Consider the following 25,688-nt stretch of genomic DNA (forward strand, 5'->3'; position numbering starts at 1 on the left):
AGGCCAAATGATCTGCTTTTGGCCAGTGAAAAATAAATCGATGAGATATGGACCACTATGTGCGGAGCTATTATGTGATAGTTATGTTCTCGGTTTCCTCTGCTATGAAACTGGCAATGTCTAGACAGAGGCTGCTCCATTGGCCTAGGTTCTGAAATGAAGATGATCTGGCCTAGGGCCACATTAGTATAGCTTAAGAAATTAACATTTGTTGTTGAAATCCACTAAGATTTTGAGATTACCTGTAGGCATAAGTTAGGCCAAGTTGACGTATAGAAACTGGTGACTAGAAGTGTCACCATAACAACAAAAAACTAAAATAAGTGAAATTGTCTCAGGGACCACCCAGTGGTTAGCAAGGAAAATGTAAATGGAATTTGGAAAGATGACAATCCATATTATGCATTGGCAAAACATTTTATAAACTGTTGCCTGCCTGTGTTAACTTGGAAGATGGTGAAGGTATTGAGTGAGCTTTGGATTTAGGCATACAGACTGGCAAACATAAAATTAATGACATACTTTGCTTGTTGCATCTGACAAGATATTACATAACAGAAATGAATTTTTTTTAAAAAGTAAAATTAAAGTAAAATCAGTAAAATTGAAAGGTACATCTGTTTCTCCTCTCCAAACATAAAAGATAAAACTGAGGGGGCATAAAACTCACCTCATTTCAATGATTAGATCAAGTATACGGCAGTAGTATTCTATGTTAAAACTTTTTAATCAATTAAGATAGAGCCCATAAAATCCCTTCAGTCAGATGAAGTAGCCCACGGATAAGAGGCTAAGTCATGAATCTATCTCCACCTCCAAGAAACCCGATTAGCTCAAGTCATTGGTAATGAAGTTTAGAGAAAGAGGTATTGTAAAAAGAACTGAGAATGAGGCTATAGGCACATGAAGGTGACTGAAATCTCATTTTTTAAAAAAAAAAAGAGCATAATGCTGAGAATTTTGTCGTAGTTGGGACTAAATACAATCTGTGACTGTTCTAGACTAAAATGATCCTTGGCATATCTAATAGTCCATGTGCAGGAAGCAGACTGAGAAATCTGCTTAGCTCCAAGGAGGACATATTCTTCAATGTCGTCTTCAATTGTGGCCAACAAGGATATTGGAGAAAGACTTTTCAGTGGGCACAGCCAAGAGCTAAAGAAAAAAAAAAAAAAAAACAGACTAGGAAATTATTCTCTGGGGGCAGAATAGGGACCTAATCAAAAAAGTATAACCTGTCTTCCAGGGAGAAGACTTCTTGAAACATCTATCCAATGTTATTTCAGAGTTGCTTTGTCCCTCCCATTATTTCCCTTTCTGAAAAAGAATACTTGCTGTGATTATTTTCTCTCTATTCTATCATTGAATTTGGAGCTTGTGGGTGGAAGAAAAGTCATTTTCTGTTTATATGTCTTTGAGAAAGAGAAATTACACTCAGACCTAATTTAGTAAAGACTACCAAAAAATCACTTACTTTCATGCCCTGACATCATGCCTTGACTTTTAGATCTTTCTCCTCTGAGGAGAGAAATAAATATATTTTGTGTGCAGAAGGGAGCAAATATTTGTGAATAAAATCGGGGACTATGCTAGATTTTTTGTATTATTCATCATTTGCTGTCTTACCCTGAGAGAGGATTATAAATCCCTCCCTGTTTACCTCAGCTTGGCCATGTAACTTACTTTGAACAATGCAAAATCAGCAAAAGCTTTAATAGGTATCAAAGGTTTTCTCATGCTCTAATTTCCCTCTGCCATGAATTCAGCTATATCCAGAAAGGGGAACGCCATCAACTTGGATCTTGTAGCAAAGATGATGGAGCAGAGTTTCAGTCCATTAACTAACCTACAATGGACTTGCTGCATACATCAGGAACAGACCTCTGTTGTTATGAGCTTATGAAGTTTTAAAGTCTTTGTTACTTCAACATAATTTTGCCTGAGTTGATGGACATGTCTTGGCTTCCTTTACTGGTGCTTTGCTGATCCCTTCTGAAAGATGTCCTGGAGCCCTGTTACACTTATAAGGAGGGTAAGTTTCTACTATATTCTCACCTTCACCAAACAGATGCTTCAACTGCTAGTTGGGAATATGAGTCACTCTATTGTACTACAAAAATAAGTGCTAAAATATAGTGTTGGGGGAATAAGGCTTGCCTTCTCATTTTCTCATGACATCACTGTGGTTAGTATCACTGTGTTGGGAATAGACCTGTGGAAGTCTAGTTCAGCAGGTTTCCACTTTGGCTTGGGATTAAAATGTATTCTTAGAGAACTGCACAAGAAATTATTAAAAACCTACTTTAAGAGATTAAAAGAGATTAGATGTTTCTTCATCAGCATAACCTGTGCTTGTTTTGAAACAGAAAACTAGTTACTGTAATGATATCACAGAAACTCAAAAGGCTTGAATATCTAGAAGGATTTAAGGAAGCCTCTACTGTAAAGCTAATTCCCTCATTTATTGGTTTCTAAACTACCACTAAAAGTATGTGTTTATCATCTCAGTCTGATAACTATTTGTTGAGTACCTTGACTTGTGGTTGTAGTACAAAAAACTCAGACCATTTCCTCAGATAAGGAAAAGCAACCATAACCTTGATAGTCTGGGCAAATAGAGAGGGGGTTGGATTCCTGAAAAATCTGTTTTATATAATGTTTTCAAGTGAAAAATTTTATGTTCCAAAGCATAGTATTAAAATAGATGATTATGAATATATAGCATAGCACAGTGGTCAAGAGTACAGATCCTAGGGTCAGACTGCTTGAGTTTGTTCTACTACTTATGAGCTATGTGACTGTTTTAAATTAGGTTTCCAGGAAGCCAACTCGGAGGCAGAGGTTTCCACAGAGGAGGCTTATTGAAGAGTGCTCCAAAAATGCACCTTTACAAAAGTAATTTATATTGTCACATTGCTTCCCAAAGAGCACTCTCAACACTTGTGAGGGAGTAAGGAGAACAGAATTGAGTTGAAAGGAAAAGTTGAACCATGATGTAGTTGCTACAGGGCCTCAGCTGACCTCATGAGGAACTCTAGAGCAGGAATGCTCTTTTAGAGATGTCCTGAATTGAGGCAAGGGGAATTGGATATGGGTTGTGCCTGAGGGAGGGGAATAAATGTGGGTAAAGCTTTGGCCCACTGAAACTCCTGGGGAGGGACTCAACTGTGACTGTCAGCAGCCAATACACCTGGATCTGAAGGTGTGCTGGGAAGGGCCTAGCACTCTTTGAGGAGCACTACGGTTCCCTTGGGAAAGTTATTGAACCTCTCTGTCCTTCAATCTCTTCATCTATAATATGGGAGTAATAATAGTACCTCTCTTTTAAGGCTGTTATGAAAATAAATGAATATTTGTAAAGTATCTGGAACACTACCTACCACATAGTGTGGCTATATAAAGTGTTTGTTAAATAAATAATTGTCCAGTAGAGGTTTTTAGAGAATATACTTTAACAAACAGAGGAATTTTTAATAGTTTCTTAAATGGTTCATGTGGATAAGTCACTCTGAAAGTACTTTTGAATGTTTGAAAGCAGTGAATTCTCAAGTAATTTAGTTCTCCATGAAAATCTTAAGAAGAGTATTAATTTGCTTGGAAGTTGTTTCTTAATAATCATGTAGATATAAGAACTAGGCTTTATTCAAATTATTGCATACTTTGAATTGCTGAAATATGAATTAAAAGAGTATAATTTTGGGGAGGTGCTATAGTAAATACCTTATGTGCATTTTCTAATTTCTCATTACAATTACTTTAAGAGAGATCCTATACTGTTATTACCTCTATGTACAGAAGAGAAACTGAGACTCAGAAAGGGTTGCAAGGCCAGAATTCAAAGATGACTCTAAAGCCTTGATGCTTAGCCACTTCAGTATACTTCCTTCCGCATAAGCAACCCAACATCCAGCTGTTCCAAATTTTTGAGTATCTGTTTGATTTCTTAAGCATTGCACCCAAAGAAAATATGGTCTTCTTTACTGTCCTTCACAAAGATTTATTAATAAGCCAACAGCATTATATTGCATTTTTTATTGGAAGAGCCAAGCTGCCCATGTCAGATAATAGATACTTACTCAGCACTTTTCTTTTTATTATTATTGTTATACTTTAAGTTCTAGGATACATGTGCAGAACATGCAGATTTTTTACATAGGTATACACGTGCCATGGTGGTTTGATGCATCCATCAACCCATCATTTACATTAGGTATTTCTGCTAATGCAATCCCTACCCTAGCCCCCCAACCCCCGAAAGGCCCTGGTATGTGATGTTCCCCTCCCTGTGTCGATGTGTTCTCATTGTTCAGCTCCCATTTATGAATGAGAAGATGTGGTGTTTAGTTTTCCATTCCTGTGTAAGTTTGCTGAGAATGATGGTTTCCAGCTTCATCCGTGTCCCTGCAAAGGACATGAACTCCTCTTTTTAATGACTGCATAGTATTCTGTGGTGTATATACACCACATTTTCTTGATCCAGTCTATCACTGATGGGCATTTGGGTTGATTCCAAGTCTTTGCTATTGTGAACAGTGCTACAATAAACACACGTGTGCATGTGTCTTCATAGTAGAATGATTTATAATCCTTTGGGTATATACCCAGTAATGGGATTGCTGGGTCAAATGGTATTGTGGGTTCTAGATCCTTGAGGAATCACCACACTGTCTTCCACAATAGTTGAACTAATTTACACTCCCACCAATAAAAGCATTCCTATTTCTCCGCATCCTCTCCAACATCTGTTGTTTCCTGACTTTTTAATAATCAGCATTCTAACTGGCATGAAATGATATCTTATTGTGGTCTTAATTTGCAATTTCTCTAATGACCAGTGATGATGAGTTTTTTTTCATATGTTCGTTGGTTGCATAAATGTCTTCTTTTGAGAAGGGTCCATTCATATCCTTCGCCCACTTTTTGATGGGGTTGTTCGTTTTTTTCTTGTAAATTTCAGTTCCTTATAGATTCTGGATATTAGCACTTTGTCAGATGGATAGATTGCAAAAGTTTTCTCCTGTTCTGTGGGTTGCCTGTTCACTCTGATGATAATTTCTTTTGCTGTGCAGAAGCTCTTCTGTTTAATTAGATCCCATTCTTCAATTCTGGTTTTTGTTGCACTGCTTTTGGTGTTTTAGTCATGAAGTCTTTGCCCATGCCTATGTCCTGAATGGTATTGTGTAGATTTTCTTCTAGGGTTTTTATAGTTTTAGGTCTTACATTTAAGTGTTTAATCCATCTGGAGTTAATTTTTGTATAAAGTGTAAGGAAGGGATTCGGTTTCAGTTTTCTGCATGTGGCTAGCCAGTTTTACCGACACCATTTGTTGAATAGGGAACCCTTTCCCCATTGCTTGTTTTGTCAGGTTTATCAAAAATCAGATGGTTGTAGATGTGTGGCATTATTTCTGAGGCTTCTCTTCTGTTCCATTGGCCTATATATCTGTTTTGGTACCAGTACCATGATGTTTTGGTTACTGTAGCCTTGTAGTATGGTTTGAAGTCAGGTAGCATGATGCCTCCAGCTTTGTTCTTTTTGCTTAGGATTGTCTTGGCTATATGGGCTCTTTTTTGGTTCCATATAAAGTAGTTTGTTCTAATTCTGTGAAGAAAGTCAATGGTAGCTGGATGGGGAGTTTCTAGTTTATTTTTATAGAGGTGTTTATAGTATTCTCTGATGGTAGTTTGTATTTCTGTGAGATCAGTGGTGATATCCCCTTTATCATTTTTTATTGTGTCTATTTGATCCTTCTCTCTTTTCTTCTTCATGAGACTGGCTAGCAGTCTATCTATTTTGTTAATCTTTTCAAAAAAACAGTTCCTGGATTCATTGATTTTTTTGGAGGGTTTTTAGTGTCTCTATCTCCTTTAGCTCTACTCTGATCTTAGTTATTTCTTGCCTTCTGCTAGCTTTTGAATTTGTTTGCTCTTGCTTCTCTAGTTCTTTTAATTGTGATGTTAGGATGTCAATTTTAGATTTTTCCCTTTTTCTCCTGTGGGAATTTAGTGCTATAATTTTCCCTCTAAACACTGCTTTAGCTGTGTCCCAGAGATTCTTGTACATTGTGTCTTTGTTCTCATAGGTTTCTAATAACTTACTTATTTCTGCCTTCATTTCCTTATTTACTCAATAGTCATTCAGGAGCAGACTGTTCAGTTTCCAGTAGTTGTGCAGTTTTCAGTGAGTTTTTTAATCCTGAGTTTTAATTTGAATGCAGTCTGAGAGACTGTTTGTTACGATTTCTGTCTTTTGTGTTTGCTGAGGAGTGTTTTACTTCCAATTTTGTGGTCAATTTTAGAATAAGTGTGATGTGGTGCTGAGAAGAATGTATATTCTCCGGATTTGGGGTAGAGAGTACTGTAGATGTCTATTAGGTCAGCTTGGTCCAGAGCTGAGTTCAAGTCCTGGATATCCTTGTTAATTTTCTGTTTCATTGATCTGTCTAATATTGACAGTGTGGTGTTAAAGTCTCCCACTATTATTTTGTGGGAGTCTAAGTCTCTTTGTAGGTCTCTAAGAATATGCTTTATGAATCCGGGCGCTCCTATATTGGGTGCATATATATTTAGGATAGTTAGTTCTTCTTGTTACATTGATCTCTTTACCATTATGCAATGCCCTTCTTTGTCTTTTTGGATCTTTGTTGGTTTAAAGTCTATTTTATTGGCGACTGGGATTGTAACCCCTGCTTTTTTTTTTTTTTTTTTTTTTTTTTNCTTTATTTTGAGCCTATGTGTGTCTTTGCACATGAGATGGGTCTCCTGAATACGGCCGACTAATGGGTCTTTACTCTTTATCCAATTTGCCAGTCTGTGTCTTTTAATTGGGTCATTGAGCTCATTTACATTTAAAGTTAATATTGTTATGTGTTAATCTGATCCTGTCATTATGATGCTAGCTGGTTATTTTGCCCATTATTTGATGCAGTTTTTACATAGTGTCGATGGTCTTTACATTTTGGTATGTTTTTGCAATGGCCGGTACTGTTTTTTTCTTTCTGCATATAGTGCTTCCTTCAGGAACTCTTTAAGGTAGGCCTGGTGGGGACAAATCGGTCAGTATTTGCTTGTCTGTAAAGGATTTTATTTCTGCTTTGTGTATGAAGCTTAGTTTGGCTGCATATGAAATTCTGGGTTGAAAATTCCTTTCTTTAAGAATGTTGAATATTGGCCCCCACTCTCTTCTGGCTTGTAGGGTTTCTGCAGAGAGATTTGCTGTTAGTCTGATCGGCTTCCCTTTGTGGGTAATCCAACCTTTTTCTCTGGTTGCCCTTAACATTTTTTTCTTCATTTCAACCTTGGTGAATCTGACAATTACGTGTCTCGGGGTTGCTCTTCTCAAGGAATATTTTTGTGGTTTCCTCTGTATTTCCTGAATTTGAATGTTGGCCTGTCATGCCACTGTGTGGAAGTTCTCCTGGATAGTATCCTGAAGAGTGTTTTCCAACTTAGTTCCATTCTCCCTGTCACTTTCAGGTATACCAATCAAACATATGTTTGGTCTTTTCACATAGTCACATATTTCTTGGAGGCTTTGTTCATTTCTTTTCATTCTTATTTCCTCTAATCTTGTCTTCACACTATGTTTCATTAAGTTGATCTTCAGTCTCTGATATCCTTTCTCCAGTTTGATCAGTTCAGCTATTGATACTGATGTATGCTTCATGAATTTCTCATGTTGTGTTTTTCAGCTCCATCAGGTCATTTATGTTCCTCTCTAAACTGGTTATTTTAGTTAGCAATTTCTCTAACTTTTTTTTCAAGGTTCTTAGCTTCCTTGCATTGGGTTAGAACATGCTCCTTTATCGCAGAGGAGTTTGTCATTACCCACCTTCTAAAGCCGACTTCTGTCAATTCATCAAAGTCATTCTCCATCCAGGTTTGTTCCCTTGCTGGCGAGGAGTTGTGATCCTTTGGAGAAGAGGTGTTCTTGTTTTTGGAATTTTCAGCCTTTTTATGCTGGTTTTTCCTCATCTTCATGGATTCATCTACCTTTGGTCTTTGATGTTGGTGATCTTCAGATGGGGTTTCTGTGTGGTCATCCTTTTGTTGATGCTATTCCTTTCTGTTTGTTTGTTTTCCTTCTAACAGGTTCTTCTGCTGTAGGTATGTTGAAGCTTGCTGGAGGTCCACTCCAGACCCTGTTTACATGGATATCACCAATGGAGTCTGCAGAACAGCAAAGATTGCTGCATGTTCCTTCCTCTGGAAGCTTCATCCCAGAGGGGTACCCTCCAGATGCCAGCTGGAGCTCTCCTGTATGAGATGTCTGTTGACCCATGCTGGGAGGTTTCTCCCAGTCAAGAGGCACGAGAATAAGGGACCCACTTAAGGAGGCAGTCTGTCCCTTAGCAGAGCTTGAGCACTGTGCTGAGAGACCCACTGCTCTCTTCAGAGCTAGCAGGTGGGAACGTTTAAGTCTGCTGAAGCTGCACCCACAGCCACCCCTTCCCTGAGGTGCTCTGTCCCAGGGAGATGGGAGTTTTACCTATAAGCCCCTGACTGGGGATGTTGCCTTTCTTTCAGAGATGCCCTGCCTGGAGAGGAGGAATCTAGAGAGGCAGTCTAGCTACAGCAGCTTTGCCAAGCTGTGGTGGGCTTTGCCCAGTTTGAACTTCCTGGATGCTTTGTTTACAATGTAAGGAGAAAACCACCTACTCAAGCCTCAGTAATGATGGACGCCTCTCCTCCCATCAAACTTGAGCCTCCCAGTCCACTTCAGACTGCTGTTCTGGCAGCAAGAATTTCAGGTCAATGGATATCAGCTTGCTGACCTCTATGGGGGTGGGATCCGCTGAGCTAGACCACTTGGCTGCCTGGTTTCAGCCCCCTTTCCTGGGGAGTGAATGGTTCTGTCTCACTGGCATTCCAGGCACCACTGAGGTATGAAAAACAACTCCTGCAGCTAGCTTGGTGTCTGCCCAAAAGGTTGCCTAGTTTTGTGTTTGAAACCCAGTGCCCTGGTAGCATAGGCACCTGAGGGAATCTCCTGGTCTGTGGGTTGCGAAGATCATGGGAAAAGCATAGTATCTGGTGTGGAGTGCACCGTTGCTCATGGCACAGTCCTTCATGTCTTCCCTTGGCTACAGAAGGGAGCTCCCTGACCCCTTGCACTTCCTGGATAAGGCGATGCCCCAGCCTACTTCAGCTCACCCTCTGTGGGCTGCACCCGTTGTCTAACCAGTTCCAATGAGATGAGTTGGGTACCTCAGCTGGAAATGCAGAAATCACCTACCTTCTGCATTGATCTTGCTAGGAGCTACAGACTGGAGCTGTTCCTATTCAGCCATCTTACCAGCCACCGTACTCAGCACTTTTCTAAGCACAGCATCTAATAGCAGTCTCACCCTTCAAAAAACGGATCCTTTGAAAACAGCTAATGTATTCTCACTAATCCACTAGTTCATAGTTTCTTGTGGTTCTGCCCAAAGTCAGCAATTGTCCGCCAGTTGAGTAACTTAATCATACTGCTAATGTTTAACTGATGTACCCCCTTGACAATTCCGCTGCTAAATTCTAACGTTTGGAGTTTCCTGTCTAAGCTAAATTTTAACCAAGATGACCTGAGACACAAGGTCAGGTTGAATAAGGTAAAGAAGACAAAAAGCATTCCAGATACTGGAGAATGCTGGTTTTCAAAACAGAAAATATTATAGTGTTATTTCACCTTTCAACATGCATTTTTCCTATCCCGTCACACCAACTCCAATTTGTTCAGGTAGTGGACTAAGATCCCTCGGCTCAGGAAGTAGACTCTAACCCCAGACTAGGTTCAGAAAATGCTAATCAAAATGCCATTAAACAGTGATTGATCCAAGTGTGGGCAGTTAATTCAAATCTGCCCAGTGAAACATAAAGGGAAGTCTTACAGGTAGAACTTCCCTTCCAATATAAAGGCAAAGCCTGCCTAGGAGAAAGCCCCTTACCTGTCTACTAGCTTCTTGGTGTTTTGATGTGATAACTGAAAATGCAACACCCATCTTGTGAACATGAATAAAACAACCAAGAGAATCACAGAGATGCCAGCCCTGACATCAACACATGGAACAAAAGCCGAAAGTGACTTAACCCCAGACTATTTGAGGCAAAGTTCAAAATTGTTATTTTTTCCAAACACATCACTGACTGACTTGGTGTCCTCACACTGCTCTTCGTCTCTTCTCTCACTTCTACTTCCCAACATTCTCTCAGCTGCCTGTTGCATTGTCAAGGATAATATCATTTGCATTCAGTTCTCTAACATCTAAAACATTCTATGCCTTGTTTATAGATTCATTGTGAATGCTAAAACCAATAAATTGTGTTTCCGTGATTATAGCTATGTTAATATTATGGCTATGTTAATGTTCTAGTAGGTTATGGCTATGTTAATGTTCAAGTAGTGGGTTATAATTACATATCCAGTATAATTACACCTGAGCCACTCAAAGGAGAATGTCAAGTTCAAAAAAGATCTCTTTTCTTATCTGCACCATCAGTAGCTCAACATTTAAGTTGACTATATATTTGGAGTATTTGCTGCTGAAGTGGTATATATTTTTTATTATTTTTCCTGGAGTCTTTCATTGTCTTTGTTTTCTTTTTTGGAAAATAAACATATGCCTTCTTCACCATATCTTCAATATTTTACAGGTTCTACCTCATTGTTGGAATCTAGCACATTCTTTTGCTGAAGTCTACTAACTACTATTGGTCTACTAAGTCTGGTTTGGATTGGTTTCAAATATCTAGGCCACAAATTTCTCGTACAACTTTTTGTTTTTCTAGGAATTTTGAATTGCCTTTTTTTATAAAAGGGCCTTTATCGTATATTCAAGCTTTCAGCCATTTATCCATTCCTTGGGGTGCTTTTAAAATGTTCTTTCCCAAGACTTCTGTTCGCCTAAATTTGTTTGTTTGTTTTTTGAGATGGAGTCTTGCTCTGTCACCCATGCTAGAGTGCAGTGGCACAATCTTGGCTCACTTCAACCTCCACCTCCTGGATTCAAGCTATTCTCCTGCCTCAGCCTCCCCAGTAGCTGGGATTACAGGCACATGCCACCACACCCTGCTAATTGTTTTTTTGTAGAGATGGGGGTTTCATCATGTTGGCTAGGCTAGTCTTGAACCCCTGACCTCAGGTGATCTGCCCACCTCAGCCTCCCAAAGTGTTCAGATTACAAGCGTGAGCCACCACCCCGACCCTAATTTAGTTTTGATTGCTTGTTCACTAGGCCTGATGAACAGTGATTATTCTGGACTTTATCATTCAACAAGGTTGAATCATTATTTTCTGTGATGCTTACTCATGTCTCAGTTAAATCCTTCATTGTGAGGTACATCCTTAAGTAATTTCCTAAGAAGAGTTGAATAGAAGATGAACATTTGGCATTTGAAGATTTCTACGTTCTTTATACTTTATTTTACTGTCTATTTGACTGATAAGTTAGTTGGGTCTAGAATTTTAGGTTTAAATAATCTTCCAAAATTTTGAAGACATTATACTAGTATCTTCTAGTAAACAATTTTGCTGTTGCAAAGACTGTTACCACCTTGGTTCTGATTTCTCTGTAGGTAGCCTTTTATTTCTGGGCAATTTTGAGATACTTAATCCCATGTTCTGAAACATTTTTATTTTTGGTAATCTAAAATTCAACGTTATGAGTATGTATTTTTAATTATTTGTTGTTCTGTTCACTCAGATTTATATCTGAAGATATATATCTCCTTTCGTTACTGAGAAATGTTCTTTATTATTTTATAGAAAATGTCTTCCCCTTCACTTTCCCTGAACTCTCCCTGTGGGAATCCTATCAGCTGAAAATTGGTCCTCCTGGATTGATACCCTATACTTTTTCTTATATATAGTTTTCTCTTCTTTTTCAAAAAAATTTGATTTTATATTTTGGGACATTGCATAAACTTTATCTTCTAACTATTATTTAATTTAAACAAAATTGGAATTGTATTTGTAATTTTCAAGTGCTCTTTTCATTTTTTTATTGTTCATTTTAAATCATCCTATTCTGAGTGTGTATAGGTAAGCTTTTCTCAAATACAAATTAGAATGATTTTAAAAGTTATCTGCTACTCTCTGAGATATTTGTTTTCATAGAGTTTATATTTTCTATTAATCTCAGTCTTTCTCTGTAATGCCTAAAGGATTTCTTCAAGTGTTTTGTGATTTTTATTGTCCTATCTACACATTTTACATTTTAGAACTTGAGACAAATATTTGACAGGGAGCTTTATGTCTGCAGGAGAGTCTTGTTGATTCTTACACCTTGCCTAGTTATACAGAAAGGTAACGAGTCATTAATGTCAGAATGAGGAGAGCTTTTTGAAAGGAGATCCTAATTTCTCCCAAGGCAATTGGTCCAATTATCTTAGAGAAGAACCCTCTGATTTTTTACCTAAGATAAGAAACTGGCATTAGGTTGATTGGCAAGCAGAGGTGGGAGAGGGAGTTCTATATACAGTAGTCCCCCCATTTGTGGTTTTGCTTTTTGCAGTTTGAGTTGCCCACATTCAATTGCAGTGCAAAAATATTAAAAAATTCCAGAAATAAACAATTCATAAGCTTTAAATGGCATGCCATTCTCAGTAGTGTGATGAAACTGTGTTATCCTGCCGCATCTTGCCTGGGATGTGAATATTCTCTTTATCCAGTGTCTCCACACTGGCTATGCCACCATCTTTTTACTCATTTAGTAGCCACCTGGATTATGAGATTGACTGTTGCAGTATTGCAGTGCTTGTGTTCGAGCAACCCTTACTTTACTTAATGGCCCCAAAGTGCAAGTCTAGTGATGTTGGTGAATTCTTATAATTGTTTTATTTTTGTTGTTGTTGTTGTTAATCTCTTACTGTGCCTAATCTATAAACTTTATCATAGGTATGTATCTATAGGAACAGCCATAGTGTATGTAGGATTCGGTATTATCCACTGTTTCAGGCATCCACTGCAGGTCTTGTAATGTATTCCCTAAGGATGGTGGGGGGGGGGGGGATTACTATACACATCTAGTGTTGACATCCATTCTCAGCCAGCCCCACTTCCCATTCCCATCTTCAGTACTGCCTGCAATGTTTGAGTCCAAGGCTTCATGAGATTCTCTTGGCCATCCATCTATGGCCTTTACTGTGGCTTACTTTGCATGTGTTCTAGTCCATAGGTGGCTTCATCATTCAAACTTGCATTTGCCTTTCATCATTCTGAACTTTGTGGGAGTCTCTGGTTCACCTGTGCCCTCTTCCATAATGTTTTTATTAAGAATCGTTGTAATAGAGTCTTCAAAAGTGAGGTCTTGGTTCACCAATTTGTATAGAAATTATTTTATATTTAAAATATATATCTTGGAGGCAGGATAGGAAGTATATATTTTTCTCTCAACAGGAAAACCTGGAGGCATGGGCACCAGTGGAAATGGTATTTCACAATCCAGGTAGTAGATGATGGACATCTAGACCAGTGTAGTGGTCATGAAGATATGTATAACAAGTTGACGATTTTGATCTGCTAAGGAGGTAGAACAGCACTCATGGTTCATTGAAGGAGTGAAATAAGAGGTGGGAATTAAGAATGACATTCAGGTGCCTGAACTAAGCTACTGCCTGGCAGATGGCATTCTCTTTGTGACATAGGGAACTTGAGAGATGTGCTTCAGTGGGGTAGATGGGCAAGTTTTGATTTGGATAAGTTAACACATGTCATTTAAATCCAAGTGTTCTGGAATCGGTTGAATATCTAAGTCAAAAGTTCAGGGGAGATCTGAACTGAAAGTGCTGATTTTGTAGTTATCAGCATATGGATGCTATTTGAAGACACATAGGTGGCTTCAAATGGGTACCATTGCTGTGACAGAACAAGAGGAGTAAGAGTCATGCCTTGGGCAGAAACCTGGAAGAATACAAGTATGAAACAGACAAGAGGAAGGGGAGCTCACAAAAGCACCTAAGAAGAAAGAGAGAGACAAAGGACTTAAACACTGACAATTTGTTTGAAGAAGAAATAAAAAGGTGTGACAAATTCTAAGAAGATTTAGGCATAAATACATGAGAAAATCCAGGAGACGGAAGTGTCCAGAAGCTCTGCTGCCCATCTGATGCACCCTCCTGGCAAAGCCTAACTCTGGATCAATCCCACTATCATCCCTCATTTGGATTATTGCAATGGTTTCCATTGGTCAGTCTGCCTCAGTCCAGCACCTCTCCAATCTATTCCTTATTCTGGACAAATCCCAATGAGCTGTTTCTCTTCCAAAAACCCTTAACAGATTGCCACTGCCCTTTAATGTCAGGCCAAATCTGAGCTGCAGGAAGGGTACCATGGTGTCAAACATGGCTGAGATGTACACTATCTCCAGGAAACACATCACGGACCTTGTTTTCTCAGAAACTATCATCTCTGAAAAGCCTCGTTCAGACCTTCCCCGGTCAGACCACAAGCTCCTAACTGGCCAATGTGTTCAGTCAGATATGCTGGTACTTAGTCTCCACAAAAATATACTGTTCCTTGAACTTTCCACATTCTCTTCCTCCTTCAGCCCCTTCTGTCTTAACTTCCATGGTGTTTCCTCTGCCTAGGCCAATCATCTCACCATCTACCTGCCTTCTTCCACACATGCTTCAGGTCTCCACTCAACTATCCCTCCAAGGTCCACCCAGTATCCATTAGCCAGATTTATTCTCCCATTTCCCTATCCTTTTACAACACTTATTGTAATTCATAATACTGTATTTACAATTTTTAAGTTTATTTATTATATATCTCCTCTTCTAAAACACACAATTCATTAGGGCAGGGATTATATCTTTTTTTTTTTTTTTTTTTTTTTTTTTTGTTCACTGCTTTAACTAAACAAAGAGTCTGGCACACAGATGTCCCATTATTATTAAGTCAGTAATAGAACAAATGAATGGCAATTCTCTGCCTGCACCATTTTGTCTTACAGCTTCCAGGTTTGAAATGTCTTTAACCACGTTCTTAATTCCACTTCAGACTATTTATCTGGCAAACACTTGCTCACACACACACAAAAAAACGGACAGATTGCTTTCAGACTTCCTGACAATTTGGCCTCTTATTCCCATAAAGAATTGTTAACTTCCTCATTTGGACATCCTCGGTACCCAGCACATACTTCTATTATAGTGCTTATAAATTTTTATTGCACTACTTTGACTACACATCTTTCTTTATCATTTGATGGTTACTTGAAATTAAGAATCATGTCTTATTTTTGGTTCTTCAGCAACTACCTCATTCAATGTTTATCAAGGATGAATGAACAAAAATCAAATATGGATTAATATTTTCTTGATGTTCCTAAATCATTATTCAGACCACTAATTACAATTTACTTTTACCTTTAAGATATTTAATCAGGTTAATAATTTAATCAGTGGATTTCAGTCAATATAAAAGACCAGTTGTGGTGTCCTGCCTCTGAACCAAATAACCCAATTCTTAAGTATTTGAATATATCTTATACAGTTTTTAAATATCTTCTTTCTTCCTGTTAAGACTAAGCTATTCTTGCTACATCAATTCTCTTATCAATAATTTTCTGTTGTTTCTAATTTCCTCCATTTAAAGAAATCTATAGATGACTGAGCTTGTTAACATTTTGAATTAAATGAGCATAAATATATTCTGAAAGGATTTGAGATCTAAGGTGCTCAAGCTGTCATGCCTAGACCTTGAGAAAGAAGATTTGGTATCTCAGAGGGTTTTGTGTTCTACCTCCTAGTTCTCAGAGGGGACAGGTAGGCTATATAGCATAATGAAGGTTGGTAAAAATGCAAAAACATATGCAAAAGTATAATTTTTTCATAATATACTAAATATAATTTGATCTAATTTCTTGACTTTTATTGTTACGCATGACAATATTATTTAATGAATCTTCTGTGTGTATGCTAAAGATACAAATTCTCCCATATTAGAATCCATTCTGTGTGTGGCTTCTGCTGCTTCTTTCAGCTCAATGATAAAATCCAAATCCCATTCCCTAGCCCCCATTATCATCACCACTATCAGTCCCCTCATACTCAGAGCGATTATCTCCGTTACGTTTTCAGATTGAAAGACTGAGCCAATGTCACCACCTCATTATTTTTGTTTTTACATCACCTTTTACTGCAACCAGAAGTTCTCTTTCATCACTTCTATTATTTGGTACCCACCCCCCAACCCAACACCACCACCCTCTGATTCTAATTTTGGACTGAAGCTACCTAGAGAGTTTTAAATATTACACAAAACCTTGGACAGACCCAGCAAAAGTGTATATAATGTATCTTCTGTTAAAAATCATTCTAAGATTTCATTCATTTGAACAATTATTTTTTAATAAGTACTTATTATGCTTAGCAGTTTTTTTGTTTTGTTTTGAGAATTAATTTACTGTATACCACATCCTGAATTCAAGAAAGTGGTATTTTATATTTCACTAACTTTATAAAAGAAGACAATACTATCTTCTCAAAAAAAAAATTCCTATCGCTCTTAGTTGGACCTATTTTTTCTTGCTTTGATTCTTTGCATAATAACATTTCATTAATACTTAGATAATTCTTACAAGCTTTTTTAAAAAATATAATTTGGACACTCATTTTATCCTCCTGCCTGGAGTAACTAAAGCAACGTGGGGACAGGGACTCTGACTTGATCATCTTTGTATTCCCTGCATCACCCAAAGAAGTAAAATAATAGGCATTTAACAATTATTTGAGGCATTGAACAGAAACACTTGACACTCATAAATGCATAAAGTTACTTTATTTTAAGTATACATATAATTTTGAAAATATAAATGCTAAAATATCTCATCTTCTTCATCTCTTAATTCCATAAAAGTCACAATAGAAAGCTTCATAAAACTGTAAAATACTATGTTATAGGAATTTTAGGATTTATATTGGAAAAGTTATTAGTAATATATTGAAATGTTTTCTGTTCTTTATCATTTTGTTCCACCATGTTGATCTACTTCATTTAAAATAAAAGATGCATCATTTCTCTCTCCAAAGTTAATAAAGACTTAAGAGAATAAAAATAAGAATATCTGAAAGTGCATATTGATTCTGAAAAGTAATGTGTACGAATATGTACCAGCCATGAAAATGGCTAAAAAGAGGCAACTATTCACTCTTTTCACATTGTAGGACTGGGACAAAGTTACTTCCGGCTCTAAAAGTTTCACTGGATGACTTTAGCCCTGAGTTGCAATATTTGCCTAGGAAACAGAATTCTTGCTTTTTATACGTACCCATAGAGCACAATGAAATGAGCCAGGAAATTGGACATATCTAAATCTCTGGTCAAAACACAACTTGACTGGTTAGCATATTACAAAACTTTTTTAAAATTTTAGGCTGCAATGAAGCTCAATGAAATCATCTGAAAACTCATGGCCTTTCAGATAGTGAAGTGCTATAAAATATCACTTGATTGTACCCAGCCACTTAGTGCCACTGGGCTTCATGCTCATGCTGTGAAGAGCAGATGTGAAATATCATGAAATATAAATCAGAAAATCTCAGGTTCCTGCACCAAAATCATTAAGTAGTATGAAAAGGATTGAAGAAGGCTTTGTCCCACCCCTGAACAATGTCAACCTCTGTAATACAACTCAAATTATTTCATTTTGTTTTTAAAATATAGTCAGCAGTCAATACATTTCAAGTACTTTAACACAGTTAAAAAAGGAACCAAAAAACTCGGAAGACAATCATTCTCTATTAAACACCAGTATATAGTTGATGAAAGATTTACTCTGTATGGGTTGGTGCATGAGCATAAAATACACGCAAACTGAATTACAGACAGCAGACAACTGTTTTTTCCTCCTCTCTTGGAGGTGGAAGGCTGAGGAGAGAGGTTTTTGTTTTCCTACTTCTTAAGTCAGTTAAGTCCTCTCCCCAGCCCCACTCCTCAACCTTGATTGGGAGAAGAGGCAGGGACATTACTGCCCCTGGCACACAAAACAATTAGAATTCCAAGTATTCATTTCACACAGAAGAGAAGATGACTTTTATCAAGGAAAACAGTGTGTCCAAGATATTTTTCTCCCAAACACAAAACCAGATGCATTTTTGCTCTTTTGATAAGGCAGACGCTTGACTTAGTCATCTCTTTTCTTCCAACAGTGTTTCTGCAACCACAGCCAGGACTTTCTGGTTAACAACTCTAAGCGGACTTTGTCTTTATCTTTTGAATCCTTTATCTCCGCAAGTCACATTATGGAGAAAAGGGAGAAACACTTATAAAAAAATGTACTGTTATAATCTGTGTCCAGTTTGCATAGAAACAAAACCACCACCAAATCTGGTTCACTCTTAGGCAATGGGTAAATTTAGCTAAGATACTGATAATTTGGTGTCACCAGGTAAACCTCAGGTTTTGCTTGTTAGTTTGGTTAACTACTTCTGTTCCTTTGAAAGTAATGACATTTTTAAACACTTCCCTGGGTTCCCAGAATATTGAAAGGATTTGATATTAACTGTTTATTTAGCAAATGTAAGGTACTATTCTGTGTTCATGTCATAAATATCAATATGGATCATAAACAGAGGTACACATAGGTTTCACCTCTACTCACAGGCTGACATGATGAGTTAAGTTGCTTCAGGAGTTCTTTGATAGGTATAGAGACGGGCATGAACCACAGATACTTGATTCATGATCAGAAAAAAAATGCTTTATCTAGAGCTTTTATAAAAGTAAACAAAAGTACCTTTAACTTAACAAGATCACAGGTTAAGCTGAAACTATACATGGTTTTTAAACAATTTATTGATGCTTCTGTGAGTAAAGAAAAAGGGAAAGTCTTCTTATACTGGTTTATATTAGGGTAATAGAAAGCTAGATAATACAGAATAATCATTGTAAGGATAGCCCTAAATACAAATGTGAAGCCAGAATTTGACAGGTGAGGTTTTAACACAATAACATATAATTTGCCACTATTATTTTAATGAAAAAATTGGGGTCATTATTGTCTAATTTGTATAAATTAAAAGTTTTAGGAGTATCAGTTACTGTAAAAGTAACAACTCACTCAGGATAATAACATTTTTGTAATCAAAATTACAAGGAGACAGAATAATAATTTAAGTAACATAACAATGAGTGGGAATCAATAAGTGCATATTATCAAACCAACAAATGTGGTTTCATTCTGCTTCTAGTATAACCCTCAACAACTGGTTATAGTTAGGATATATCACAGTTGTGGTTATATGAATTCAAAATTATAATTTTAACATTTAAAATGTTTTTTAATATACATTCACAATATGTAATGTATCATATTAAAAACAACCTTTAAATATCATGTTGAATTTGGTTAATAAATGTCTAACTTTCAGTGTGGTACTTTGAAATATACATACATATATGTACACTAATGTGTTCTAAAAGTCCCACTTACAAAGAATAATTGCCTTTGCATCCTGAAAAAGTGCATGAGAGTACTGTTACACTGTACTCTGCAGCTCTGTAATCCCGTTACATTTTATAGACATGTAAATGGGCTATTAATACTCCTATGAATTTTATATTGCATGTACAAGCTATTATATCAATTATAATGACTGATATCTGGGAAATAAACTATATTTACTCTCATTTTCATATGGACAGACTTCTTGGACCCTTAATGGATTTTTTCATATGTGGTTTGGGTTTTATGAAAACTGGCACAAGAGACTCAATGACTTTGCCCTCTGCCTACCGTCACTCTTTTGCTTTCTAACATTGCACATATATGCACCAACCATGGCACAGAGCACATACACAAACACACAAATATTTCAAAATGAGAAAATGTCTAACAATACTGCATAGGACATTGACGTGGTCATACAATCAGCATCTGCACACAGATGCTACTATTATCAGAACATCGGTTCTTCTCATGACATAGGAGTTTGTCTCTTCTCCCTCAATCTCCTTCATAGAACAGTTAAGTTTCTTTTAAAGAAAGGGAAAAATTGATGCTTAGAAACATGGTGCTTTTAATCTGATCTTGCCTTCTGGCTTACCCTAGAGATTGTGTATTTGTGTGTGTAGGTATGTGTAAAAATCACATTATATACAATACAATTTTTACAGAAAGCCTGGCAGCTACAAATAAGAGGTAGAACTACTCAAAACTATGTTTCCTGCTGCAGGAAAAAATTCATTTTCTTTACAGTAATTAAAAAAATGTTTTAAAAATTGACAAAAAATAAGTTGCAGGTTAGGCCCCATAATTTAAACAACAAAATCTAGGAAGAAAAATATTCTTCAATGTACTCAACAGATAAGTTCATTAAAGGGTTAAAAAAAGTTGCATAGGAAAAAAGGGACATTCCAGCACTTGCTACAATGATGGCAATGGTTTCTCTATAGGGAGTAAAGTACCTTCAGGTTTTTCTTCTTTTGATAACTCTAAGATTAGGGTTTACAAGCAAGAGCAAGTTAAAATAGCAGCACTTTTTCCAGTCCCGGAGAGCTCTATAAATGAGAAGGGACTCTGTCTGGAGGTCAAGGTTTGCTCTACCAGACAAAGACAAGCCAGTAAGCACAGCCCCAAAGCTAAAGTTTTAAGTTCCTTCAATATTTTCATGTTATAAAATCCTTAATACTTGCATCCTCTGCTTAATAGAGGCAAAGGGCAGGGTCTGTGTGTGTCTGTGTCTTGAGTGACAGAAGAATTTGGTTATCAGAGGACACATCTGAAAGTTTAAGAACAAAAGGGGTATTCCTCAGATGCTGTTTTTAAGGAACGGTGCACTATTGTCTTGATTGTATCTATGCAAGAGAGAAGCAGAGAGAGCGCTGTATTATTTGGCCTGTGACCAAATACTGAGACAAAATAAAAGTTAAAAAATAAACAAACAGCCAAACAAAAACCAACGACATTAACAACAAATGTCAGTTTTAAGAAAGACAAACAGGTTACAATGTAGTTTCTGTTCCCTTGCTCCTCCAGAAATAATCATTGTCTTCAGGCTCAAGTTCTATTCTAATTTGAGGCACAACTTTTACTGGAGTTCTAGGAGGACTAGAGAAAAAGGAAAAAAAAAAAGTAGTAAGTAAATCAGATTTCCTTCATCATCTGTCAAATGTTTATGCATTGTATAGAAGTCAAGTATGTCCTTCCTTGTTCTCTTTTAATACTTATATTCTCTTTGTGTATTAAAAACAAATACTTTAAATGGGATGAAGGTTATCAGTAGAGTCAAGAAATTCAAGTAAAAAAAATTCCTAAGATCTCATACCTAGAATAAAAACAATAAAAACAACAAACACAAAAGGAAAAGAGGTACTACCATGTGGGTAATGCTGTCAGAAATTAAACGACAAAAAGACTGACATAACAAAAACATTCAGAGATTTCAGAAAATCGAGTAGAACCTGAAATCTCTGGAACTTTGTTAAGAGGGAAAGAAACCACTGGAGAAGAACTGTCAGAAAGTGCCAGTTACACCCCTTCAAATCAGGGATGATATTGAAATTAAAAGAGCTAATGTTGATCCTGGGTTGTAACTTAATGATACTGAAAGATTCCCTTATTTGTAAGAGTAAGTAGGTCTCTTAGAATGCTTTCTACTAGTAAAAGCTGGAGCAAGTTTTGGTCACTGGGTAATTTATTTAAGAGAAATCATAGAGAGGAAGGAGAACAAGAAGTTATGTCAATAACCCACCATTAACTACATTTGTGTGGGGCAATTATTCCACAGAACAACATAAAATACTGGGCTGTCCTTTACCTTGGCATACCGAGTGACTGAAGGAAAGGAATTTTATTAGCATGATGTGTGGCGTTCAAGGAATGTTGGTGATCTTTCTCCTGGAAAATAAAAGTTTTAAAAAACGTAAATAGTAGGTCTATGGTGAAGTATAAAACAAAATTCTTCACAAAATTGATGCATCTTCCATAACTGGTAAGAGTGAAAAGACAAGTTTAGGCATTTCAATAAAAAATGTATTAAGCTAAGACTCTAGTGTGATGAAGACAAAATCACTTCGTTTCCTTTACGTTAGGTTTTCTGGGATGGATCACTGCTATCTTGTCAGTGAGAAGAATAAAAAGCAAATCATTTTTAGAGGGTGACAACATTCTCTTACTGTCTAAGGCTTGCTTTTGGATTTCTTTCCATCTTCAGCATTCCTAAGTTTGCCTGCTGTTGTTCATAAGGAAAAAAAAAGATTTTCTTTGAGGTACTTACTCATACTGCAACACTACTTCTATCAGTTCTGTTCTTTCATCATGGATTATAAAGATAAACATGACATTAGGAAACATTTCAGGCAAAATGCTCAAGTGTATTTTGTTTAAGTAAACTTCTAATATCGTATCAACTTGCAATTTATCCTTTAAAAGGGGTTTTGAGAGGATGAAGGGCAACTGGCACATAAACTTTTCCATGAGCCTCAAATTCTGGCTAGTGATTTTTTAAAATAGCTTTTACATTTATTTATAAGGGGCTATACCAGGTTATGACGCCAACAGAAGATATACATGTTAAGCACATGTGTGTCAAAGTGTGCTTTTATTATTAATGCTCCACAGATAAAAACTGAAGTTGGAACATGGCTTGAGGAGCTTAAATTAAAAAAGAAATTCATAACCAAACCCCATTAAGTTAGCAGAAATTAGCCTCGGTTACAAGTTACAGGTTACAAACTGGACACCAAAGGTAAGACTGCTTTAGTTCTTGGTTCTTTAAATCCAGGCTGGTAGCCAGCCTCCAAGATGGCTCTCAGTGATCCCTGTCTCCTGGTATTTATGAATTTGTGTAATTCTTTCCCAGTGTTAACAGTGTGGGGCTGCATAACCATCAGAAGATGACAGAAGTAATGGTCTGTTACTTCTGAGATTCAGTTATAAAAGACTGCAGCTTCTGTCTTGCTTTCTTTCTCTTTTATCACTGGCTCTGAGGGAGGCCATGTCATGGGCAGTCCTACAGAGATACCCACAGGTAAAGAAACAAACGTCATGCCAAGGGCCCCATGAGTGTGCTTTTGGAAGCAGATCCCCAGCTCCAACCAAGTCTTCAGAGACTAAAATATTTAATGGGAACCTTAGTGGGTGGATACCTATGCTGTCAAGAATATCTGTTATAGAGATTTGCAGAAGAAAAAACAAAACCTGGTCTGTTCTAGAATTCATGTGTTTCCTTATAGCCTTAGCACAAATGACTTCATTTTGCTTTGGTTTGGTCTGTTGGGGCCTAGTGCATGAGCTTAGTTCAAAACAACGGCCTCTCAGAATTTTGTTCAAAAAGATTCCCCCTTTTTAACCAAATTCATTTCCTCTTGCCTAGAGACCATCAATCTTCAGATGATCATGCAACAAAGGTTCCAGCCAGTTCCAGGTGAAGACACCGCCCTGGCCATCAAGAAGCTACCCTGCCTTCATTAGACTAAGAGCAGGGTGAGAGTTCAGTGATCCCCAATAGGTAGGGAGTATGCCCCAAGCCAGAATGAAGCAGTTACAGAAAAAAGACCATCGGTCCCTCTGCCTCCGATGAAGATTTAGGGAGATCACATCTCTCCTTGAGGAGATGAGGCAGGAAAACAGGGTCTGGAGGCAGGGAACATAAGGCCTATTCACACTTTGGCTATGACAGGAAATATCCTCTCCATGGGGCGTAGGCCAAGTAAATGAGTTTGTAACTTTACTTCATCCTCTTCATTTACATAGGGCGTACCCCAAGTAGAGGGTAAACTTCCAAAAATTTTTGTAAGGGGGCCCTTGAGTCCCTATTCTTGGGCCCACTCCCACAACGGGGAGTATACTATAATTTTCAATACATCCTTTCATTTCTTCCTGGAAAAAAAAAAAAAAAAAAAGTCTTCAGAGACTCAGCCCCAGCTGACAGCTTGATAGCTCTGACTGCAATCTCATGAGAGACTCTGAGCCAGAACCAAAATCAGCTGCCCCTGCATTCCTGAATGTCAGGAATTGTGTAAGAAAACATGTTTGCTGTTTTAAGCTGCTAAGATTTATGGTAATTTGTTACTCAATGATTGATAACTAACACACCCATTATTTTTTATCAATAGACATTCATTCCAAACATTTCTTGATAACAGTAACCTCCTATTGAAGTCAAGGTGGTTTGGTAAAATAGAAATAAAAGCGTCTTAACTGTCTTTTTCTGTAACAGATCAGTGTACTCTGAAGGGCATCTGAATCTAAAAGGATGCATTTTCTTCAATGAGAACGCAAAGTAGAAAGTAGCTTGATGGCAATTGCTACCTGCTATTGGGAAAGTCTGAAATGGTCACTGACATTACTAAATGGCCTGTTAATTCAATTACAGAAGAAAAAAATGTCACAAACCATTGCACCATAGCCACCAGCCTATCACCCTAGAAAGATCAGTGCAGTTATAACAATAATTGTGAAATAGAAAAGGGAGAATGAAGAGATTAGAAAGCAAATGCATATAAGTTATATCTAGAAAGTTGTACTAATACTTTATGATTGCTAATTTAATCAAAATTAAATTTTTCCAAATTCTTAATATTAACAATTGATTTATTGATCACTGAGAGACCAATGATGCAATTTCTCTTTTGAGCTGATTTGATCACTAGTTAAAACCTAAGGAAGACAAACAGTGACAGTGATGTAGTATTATAAGCTGCAATTCAAAATACCAACAGGAAAAAAAAAAGAAAAATCAATTAAAAATGTGGTTATTAATTTAGCAGTTGGAAAACTGGGGATGATTTGGGTAAGGGAAAAGACTACCAAATAAAATTTAAAAGGTTATGGATAAAAGAAGAGTGAAGCTTAGGGTATGTAAAAATAAAGTTTTATTATAATTAAGTGTAAATCTTCTCATAGAAAAAAGGAAAAACAAAATCGAGGGCAAGTTAATGCAGATGGCAATTCTAAAGTGTTTTCTCTGTAAGTGCAAATCATATTCAAGCAAGCATGCAAGAGGTTAGTTCTACTCACTGTCAGAAGGTTTGCTATCACTTAGGAAAGGTTGCTGTTCCATGATGTCCATTGGAATTTTAATACTTGGTACTTTTTCTGAGTATGGGCAGTCAGACTGTGAAAAAAATGTACAACAGGTTTTAGAATGTTTTTATTATACAGCCTTTCCTATCTGCTAGTGTCGATCAAACCGTTTTATATAATCATTTACTTAATACTAAGGAGAAAAGCCCTATAATGACTTCCAGTTTGCTATCTTTTAACTGTATTCCTTCTTTCCCCCTCACATTTGTTTTCTACTCTTCTGAGTTAATGGTATTGAGTCCATTAAAGCTACAACTACACGAAATAGAGATCACTACAACTGAATTGTAAACCTTTCTATCACTTAGACTCCCAATCAGCAATGTTTATGAGTTGTATCTGTGAAGCAAATGATCTCAATGCAAAAACAGATTAAACCTAGGAAACTTCCGAAGTTATAATATGGTCTTGAAATTCTTGTTTTGTTTATGCTGATTCCGTCTGTAGGAAAATCATGACCCATCTTTCCTTCTAGAACAAGTGACAGACTTTTTATATATCCACTATCAAGAAGCCTTCTATGTACACTAGAAAATAAACTTTCCTCTCTTACGCTAAGTACTATTTTATGGGTAAAGGTTCATTTCAATTAGCTTGTGCCAAAGATATCTGAAAATGTAAGCAAAACGTAAGAAAATAAAATGTTTACAAAGGTGTCTATGATGGTCAGATAAGCAGA

At 37.0% G+C, this 25,688-nt stretch overlaps 1 protein-coding gene across 1 annotated transcript in view; it reads right to left on the reverse strand.

Moving 5' to 3' along the window:
* Positions 1-16,742: 16,742 nt before the first annotated feature.
* Positions 16,743-25,688, reverse strand: part of SLC4A4 (solute carrier family 4 member 4) — a 350,025-nt gene continuing 341,079 nt past the window's right edge. The window contains exons 24-25 of the mRNA XM_017879095.1: positions 21,741-21,820; positions 16,743-21,031 (exon numbers count right to left, since the gene is read on the reverse strand). Of these exons, the coding sequence (XP_017734584.1) occupies positions 20,926-21,031; positions 21,741-21,820 (186 nt within the window). The 3' untranslated portion in view covers positions 16,743-20,925. The remainder of the gene's footprint in view (positions 21,032-21,740; positions 21,821-25,688) is intronic.

This window comes from Rhinopithecus bieti, unplaced genomic scaffold (assembly GCF_001698545.2).
Source record: "Rhinopithecus bieti isolate Rb0 unplaced genomic scaffold, ASM169854v2 scaffold_905, whole genome shotgun sequence".
NCBI lineage: Eukaryota > Metazoa > Chordata > Mammalia > Primates > Cercopithecidae > Rhinopithecus > Rhinopithecus bieti.